This window comes from Tamandua tetradactyla, chromosome 3, assembly GCF_023851605.1.
Source record: "Tamandua tetradactyla isolate mTamTet1 chromosome 3, mTamTet1.pri, whole genome shotgun sequence".
Taxonomy (NCBI): Eukaryota; Metazoa; Chordata; class Mammalia; order Pilosa; family Myrmecophagidae; genus Tamandua; species Tamandua tetradactyla.
Genome location: NC_135329.1, coordinates 191635606 through 191643751, shown reverse-complemented (window position 1 = coordinate 191643751; position 8146 = coordinate 191635606). Strand labels below are relative to the sequence as shown.

Sequence of the window (8146 nt, the reverse complement as noted above, 5' to 3'; positions counted from 1 at the left end):
CTTTTATGACTATAATGTTTACAAAATTCTGTCTATCAATGACGATTTCTGGGAGGATATGAGAGATGGGCACAAATAAGTGCATGACACCAAGGAAGGTGGTGGTAGAATTTGAAGAAGGAATGGGTAGAGAAAAAAAGAATAGGCTTTCTTATTTTAGGAAAGGAAACATCATTCAGAGACACAGAAAATGAAACTTAGGTAGAAATGGAAAGGAGTGGGGTAGTAAGGAAGAAGGGTTTAAGACAACCCAACTTTCTCGCTCTGAACCTGAAAATAAGATTCCTGAGGTGAAAAAAATCCTAACCACTGATGGTGAATTTGTTTGCTTGTTTTTTAAGATTACCGATATGGAAGAAGGTAGGCCAAAAGAAGAGCTTTTCTTCATAGGAATGCCACTGTAATTCACTACTTAAAGGAGAAAACAGGCAAACTGGGCCCTTCCTCCCACCCAGCTTGAGGAAAACCACATAGACAACCAGCATAATGTAAGAAGAGAAATGGGTCTGTCCTTATCCATGATTTTCTCAACCCAGCTTTCCGTTGGTAGGAAACAAATGCCACCAATTGATCGCATAAATTGAGATTGCTATTGGAGGACCAGATAAAGGGCCATGTATGTGACTATCTCACTCGTAGGAAGGGTTGAGAAAACTCACAATGACCATACTTCAGGATGAGACTAATAACATCATGAGGACTGCAATACTTATCACTAATACCCCACGATGGGATAAAATCTGTTTTCCAGAAATTTCTAAGTATGTGAGTAATATAATGAGATCAATGACCACAAAAGAAATAATACACCAATCTGAAAGTAACAATGGCTCTTTTATAAACTTTTATGACATCCAAATCATCCATTATAATATATACGCACAAATTCAATCCACAGAGAACTAGGTGAGATTCACTTTCGCATAATCTGCAGAGACTATCTCCAGAGCTTCTGCTTCCTTTTGAATGGGTTTCTTCCTTCAGGCTGTTCTTTCCAAAACTTTCAGCACCAACCATGACAACACAACTCAACTCTTAGCTCTCTCACATATCCCATGAGCTATATCATGTCCAGCTGGAAATAAGAACATATTTAGAAAAGAATCAAGCCAACTTCAAACCACTGCTTCTCTGGTGAGACAGGCTTTCCTGAAAATTGTTCTGTTCATGGATAGGCATGCTTGGACATGCACACCATCTCACTGCTAACTGTTTTAGGAGTCAAATTCTAGTACCTCTCATCTCAATGCTACGGGCTTCTCTTTTAAGAGGCTACTAGCATAGCCTGCAATTTTTGCTGCCAGCTGATATGTGAAGCTTAAAGGAGAAAGCTTCCACATATGAATACTGGATACAAAAGTGAACACTTAAACGTAGCTTCACAGGCATTCATGATGCGGTGTAATGAGGTCCATAAATCCTCAAATGCCTATCAGCCTACTTTGTTTATATTAAGTTAACTGAAAACATTCAAGAATTAGGCTTTTTAAAGGCTGTTTTTATTGGTCAACCCACGCAAATTGCATGTTGCATTGCTTATTTTTGGTTAAGAGTAATTTCAGTAAATTATAATATCTTGCTACTAAATGAACAGACTCCCTAGCTCTTCTTTTAGCCCTTCAATGGGGAGGATTAATCTGAATGAACAATGTAATTGAAATCACAGCGCACAGGAATTTCCATTTTGATATTACCTATCTGATTAAATTTATAATGGGAATAATAACAGCACAGGGAGCTTTTGGCATAACACAAATAAGAAAAAAGTCTATGATAAGCAGCCTTTGTGGCTGTATTTATAGCAGGTGCTTTTAATCACCAGAGCACCTGGTATATATTAGAAGTACTTACTAAATCATCCACATCACCACCTTCTTCAACTCTGGTTGCATCTTCATCTAGTTTTTCTTTGGGGGCCAGAAACTGTGAATAGAAAGTCAATCATGGTAACCAAAATGCCACTTCCACATTTTTTGATGGAGGGAACACCTGCTAGCATTACTACAGGCAAATCTAAGATTGTTACAAATGCCACTAAAGAAATATCATCTGGACATGTTCTCCTTCACCTGATTCTGGATTTGAGAGGACCAATTTTCAGGTTCAATAGAACATACTCAACAGTCACCAGTGAAAATTCTTGTGAAGAGAGAGGAAATGACATGGCTCCTCACTCTACATACAGTGACTGTGGAGAGACTTCAATCAGGCACTTTGCACTCCTGATCTTTCCATCTCTATTTCAACAGGGAATAAGTTGACTTTTGACAGTAAGAAAATAATCAAACACCTCAAACCAGTTTGTCTTGGACTTCAATTTATGTAGACATTTTTGGAAAACATGAAAATGGATGAGAAAATCTTCTGTTCAGCATCAATGTTCTAAGTCCTGAAGCTTCTTAAAGCTGTGTAGACAGATACACAGAAAAGGAAGGGCCTTGAATCTATACGATTCTAGGAATCAAACTCAGATTTAAAAATGGTAGTTAATTGTAGTTTCTATCTGGGTTGATTGTAAAGTTTTGGTAATGGATGGTGGTGATGGAAGCACAGCATTGTGAATGTAATTAACAGCACTGAATTATATATGTGAATATGATTAAAAGGAGAAATTTTAGGTTATGTGTTATTAGAATAAAATTAAAAACAAAACAAAACATAGGACTATACAACACATAGTGAACCCTATTGTAAATGATGGACTATAGTTAACAGCACAATTATAAAAATGTTCTTTCATGAATTGTATCAAATGTATCACACTAATGCAAGGTGTGAATAATTAGGTGGTATATGAGAACAGTATTTTATGCATTTTTCTGTAAACCCACAACTTTAATAATAATAAGTAGTGAATGAGCAGAGCACACTTGCCTTCCATCCTGTTTCTCTGAGAGGAAACAGTGAGGACTCTTTTTCTCCAAGGAACGTGGTAACTGCATCAAGACCTAAGCTCAACCACCAACCTTATAACAGCCAGAGGGGATCTTCTGGCAAAAGTATGTAAAATGGTAGCAAAATCATTATGGTCAGCAGAGACAAGCTCGTAGGAGTAGATGCTTTTAAAAGGCAGGTGGAAGGTGGGGAGTGCCAGGAAGACAGCACCACTTTCCCTGTGAGTGTTCCTCAGGGTCAGTATACATGGAACACATAGGCAGTGAGTGCACCATCCCGGCTACCCCACCTCTGCTCTCCTACAGTTGCTTCTACTGAACACGAAAAAATGGGAGAAGTGCTCTCTCCTAGATGTTCCTGTTATTTTTTTATGGTATAGTGGATACAACTGAAACCTAAATAAATGAAAACATGTCACCCTTTAAATATTAGTCTATGTATGGGTCTCAAGAAGTAGGCTCTACACCTTCTTCCACTCCTCAGGTACAAAAACTCACCTACACAGATTACAAAATGGCAGGAGAGAAGGCTTCATCTGTAGAATTGGGTGCCGATGTTGTCAACACTGTGGATATGGCTGTGATGGTTTGCTTTCTGGACTCACCCACCGTTGTGGACTTTTCCCTACCTCATGCAAAACCATCCCACTATTCATTACCTCAGTTTTGACTGAGAGATTAATTTATCTTTTAAGGACATTTATGGATCTTTCCATAGGCCTTTGGTGATCCTAAACTGGATCATATTCAGGAATGGGGATCAATGGTATCCTAGACAGAAAATTCTAGCAATGGGGGCAGTACAATTTAGAACAGAACTGTAATCAGCTTCCAAATAATTATTCTGGTTGACTATTAATAAAGATACCAGAAGGTCAAATACATTTAAATAACCAATCATAGCTGTATATGGTTTTATGTCTAAATATTAAACTCTTGCTCTATCCTAGATTCACAAATTAATCTTAACTTACAGTTCTCCTAAGCATTATCACTATTTTTTAAAAAAATTCTTTAATTTTGTTCCTTTCCCATCCTACTCATTATCATTAATCCCTATGTGATGATTTTGCTATATCACTAACATATAGTTAAAGGATAAGACTTAGCCAGCAGGGGTAAAGAAAATAAAGAGCTGAGTCCTGCCATAAACCTCCTTGGGGCCACAGATGATTAGGATCTTCTAAACATATGACAAACTAAATGGGCTCAGTGGTTCTAAATCCACTCTATCTTTTATCACCCCTCAATAACATGACACCTATAGGCACTTACTGATAAATATGGAAAATCCCTGTTTTTTTGGCACTCAGCCTCCAAAAGCTCCAATTCCCATTCCCTCCCCACCTGCAATGACCCTTATATACTGCAATTAAAGGATAAATTAAGACAAGTGCTTGTGTAGTATGACCATGTTATATACAATAAAAAACAAGCAGCATATCTCTGAGATGAGGCCAATTTCCTAGAAGAGAGGAGCAGCAGCAAACTGAAACCTCAATTTCCATCAAGTGCTAAACATCTGCAACTGATTTTCTGGACAGATCTACTTTCCATTTCTGTGTAAGTAAATTATGGTTAAAAGCTGGGCTGCCATCCATTATCCTTTCCAAAGCCCTAGGCAAGGCTGATTTCTTATACATATCACTCCTCATCATCAGTTTTTAACTGCAAGTAATTTCCAGGCTATGCAGTGACTGGAAGCTACAGATATAGCAGAGAATTCAATGATAGCATTGCTTTCTTGATAAAAGCAACAGATTCTCTGAACACAGCAGAAAGGGGTAGGAGTCAATTCTCATTTTTTTTCATGTTTTTTCCCTCTGCAATATGCTCAAAAAGTAGAGAACAGAAAGCATGCATGACACATTCCTCCTTCCTCCAACCAGCGTCATTTACTTGGGGTTACCAAGAAAGAGCCTCCTTCCCTGGAGACCTTTATGAAATGAATAAGCTACTGTTTTTCAAGTATACTGAAATTCAATCATGGACAGCAGTACAAAAATGGAATAAATAGCCTCTGTACAGAAATGCCCAGTCCTACACTCTGTAAAGCTAAACATAACCATCAGCTAGCGCTCATTTACCAATCCCCCAGTTAAACACACATGGCTTCCAAGAATCACTCACAATTATGAGGAATAAAAGCACCAGGAAGAATAAAATTTCTTTTGCATGTGTTTTGCCAAAAAAACACATATGTGGAGTTCATTAATGCCACCTATAGCTTAATTCATGGTATGAAGGCAATATAGTACAGCAAGGAAATCATGCACTCCAGTGTGGGAAGACAGAACTCTAACCGTAGCTCTGCTAGTTTCTTGTAACCCTGGACAAACCACTTGACCTTTCTGTAAAACTAATTTTCTTCAAACATAAAATGTGAGTGCTATTACTTTTGTGATCTATCTCATGGGGTTATGATAGGTCTCGGATGAAGAAAAGTATGCAGAAATGCTTTGTGGTATTCTAAGTCTTATGTTCTAACGCCTAGGAATATGTTTTTAAAAATCTGTGCACATGCTCACCAAGACTTGTACTAGAATATACATAACATCTTTATTTGTAACAGCCCAAGTTTACAAACAATCATGTCCATCATCAGGAGAACTGATGAATAAAATTTATAATAATAATAAGGTATACTATATAGCTAAAGAATGAACAACTATAAAAACATGGGTGAATCGCAAAAGGCATGATTCCATTTATATAAAGGTCAAAAACAAGCAAAACTACTCTAAAGCGACAGGAAGCAGAACAGTGGTTACGTTGGGGAACAAGGCGTTCTGACTGGGAAGGGCATCAGGAAGGCTTCTGGAGTGATGGAAATGTTATATATTTTGATCTGGGTACATAGGTATATGCATGTATAAAAATTCATCAAGCTGCACATTTAGGACTTGTGATTTTACTGTATGTTTGACCTCAATAAAAAATTTTTTAAAATATATCTTAAAAAAGTATCAAGTGCTAAACAAAGATAAGGTAATGCTGTTTTCATGACTGCTTTTCTTGTATTAGCATATAAAACTACATCCGAAATTTAAAGCAGAAAAGAGCAAAGGAAAATGTCATGGGGTCTGAGGCCAATGATTAAGAAAAAATTGTTCTTAAGAAATGATTCTTAAACTTTATCTTATAATCCTTCACAGGGCTTGGTGATTTCTTAAACAGTCATGCACACAAAACAGTGTGTGTTCCTGAAAGAGGGAGTATGAGCATCTTTTTTTTTTTTCTTTTAGGTAGACATGGTTGTTGACATTATAAAGGGCAGGCATGGAAAGAGGTGGTAGAAAGCTGGCTGTAACAGCAGTCCAGGGACTGGATTCCAGTTGTTCTGTTAGCAATTAACTTGCTATGAGACACTGGGCTTTCTACTTCACTTCTCTGGATGGCGTCTGTAAAATGACCAGATCTCTAAGCTGTGAAAACATATGACGCCAAGGTGGGAAACCAATAAATATCAACAACAGTAAAGGGGGCTAGATTTGGCAGCTGCAAGGAAAACAAGTGCTAAAAAGATGATCCCCTTCTCCCTCCAACATAGAGCTTGTTTTGAAAGACTATTAAGGCATAACTCAGCCTCCTGTGATCCTGTAAGAAACAACAACACAAAGCCACGATGATAAATCCTCTTTCACCTTGGGGTTCCCAATATGGAAAAGAAAAGGAGGACTGGGGGGCCAGGAGAACTGGAGTCTAGGCCAATGACTATTGGATCTCAGATAGGTCATTTTACTTCTCAGGGTCCTAAGTTTCCTCATCTATAAAATAAGGATTTTAGACAAGTATTTTTCAAGTTCTGTTCCTTAAAGTCCTGATTATGCGTAATTCCAATCTGCCATTCCCACTGCCCACCAACTGAGGAGTGCCACCTTTATCTGTTTTGTATCTCAGTCTTCCTTGCACGTTCACAGTTTTAATAAAAACTCAGCTAGAGGATCATTAGGATTCTTTACAGCTGAATAGAATTCTGTACAACTTAGCCCAAGGTCCCATGCCTTAGTCAAGGATCTGGCTTGTTTAAATTCGTCGAACTCAGGGTTTCTCAATAATTCACATTCTGGGTCAGATAATTCTTTGTTGTAGGCGCTGTCCTGTACATTGTAGAATGTTTAACAACACCCTGACCCCTACTCACTAGGAGCACACCCCAGCTGTAACCACCAAAAATGTCTTCAGACATTGAAAAAAGTCCCCTGGGAAGCAAAATCACCCCTAGTTGGCAGTCACTGTTCTAACCATAACACAGGTTTGTAAGAGGAAATTTTTAAAAATTAAAAATAAAAAAAGAGAAGCTTTTTGATAAAAAAGATAAACTGCAAGTGAAGAATCAGCTATCCTGACCTCTCACACTCAAGTCCAGGTTTCTTACAAACTCTGGCCTGGGCAATGGCTTCCCAGACGCTCCAGCAGTACCTTCTCCTTCCATCATAGGGACTTGCAGTGAGAATGAACTGACAGATGAGAAATACACAAAAGCTAATGGTGTGTTTAAACAATACCAACTGAAAATTGACAAAGTTAAGGGAAATAATTAATTGACAGGTTATAATGGTAATTGAGAATGAGTATAAAAGAGGGGTAATATTTATGCTTAAGTTTTAAAATGAGAGGTACCAGTAAACTTAAAAGTGACCATCTAAACTTATGTCATGGAAGAATGTCTTTCTCTTTCGCAGCAAGACTGATTTGCCTGTATTTCTCAAAAGAATCATAAAATCCCTAATTTCTAGAACACACTGCAGGGAATTGGTTTCTCTCATCATAACGTGCAAATATGAAGTTATAACTTAATTTCACTTAAAATGAGTATCCCTGGATGATATTTTCCTTCAAATCATTAATATTTAATCACAAGAATTTGACAGTTTGCTAACTTTAAATAATTTATGGTAAATATCTTAAAAAGAATTTAAAATATCTTAAGATATTAATATCTTATTATCTTAGACTGTGAGGACTGTCCTTCATTCTCTCTGATTACAGTGAAGTTTACTTAATTATTTGGAAAGTGACCAAACTTAACACTTGCTTCAAAGGCAATGTAAACGAGTATCTCAGAGCTTGGCCAAAAGTGATTACATGCGTGGGCCATGGTGGCTCAGCAGGCAGAATTCTCGCCTGCCATGCCGGAGACCAGGTTTCAATTCCCGGTGTCTGCCCATGTATTTAAAAAAAAAAAAAAAAAAGTGATTACATTTCTCTAATTTGGTTAAGAGAAATAACTGATGCATGTCTCTCCTATT

General features: G+C 37.5%; 1 protein-coding gene across 3 annotated transcripts in view; it reads right to left on the bottom strand.

Moving 5' to 3' along the window:
- Window positions 1-815: 815 nt before the first annotated feature.
- XRCC5 (X-ray repair cross complementing 5) overlaps window positions 816-8146 on the bottom strand; it is a 110945-nt gene continuing 103614 nt past the window's right edge. For all 3 annotated transcript variants that reach the window (XM_077155061.1, XM_077155062.1, XM_077155064.1), the window contains 2 exons: window positions 1852-1923; window positions 816-1075 (listed from right to left, as the gene is read on the bottom strand). In XM_077155061.1, the coding sequence (XP_077011176.1) occupies window positions 1061-1075; window positions 1852-1923 (87 nt within the window). In that variant the 3' untranslated portion in view covers window positions 816-1060. The remainder of the gene's footprint in view (window positions 1076-1851; window positions 1924-8146) is intronic.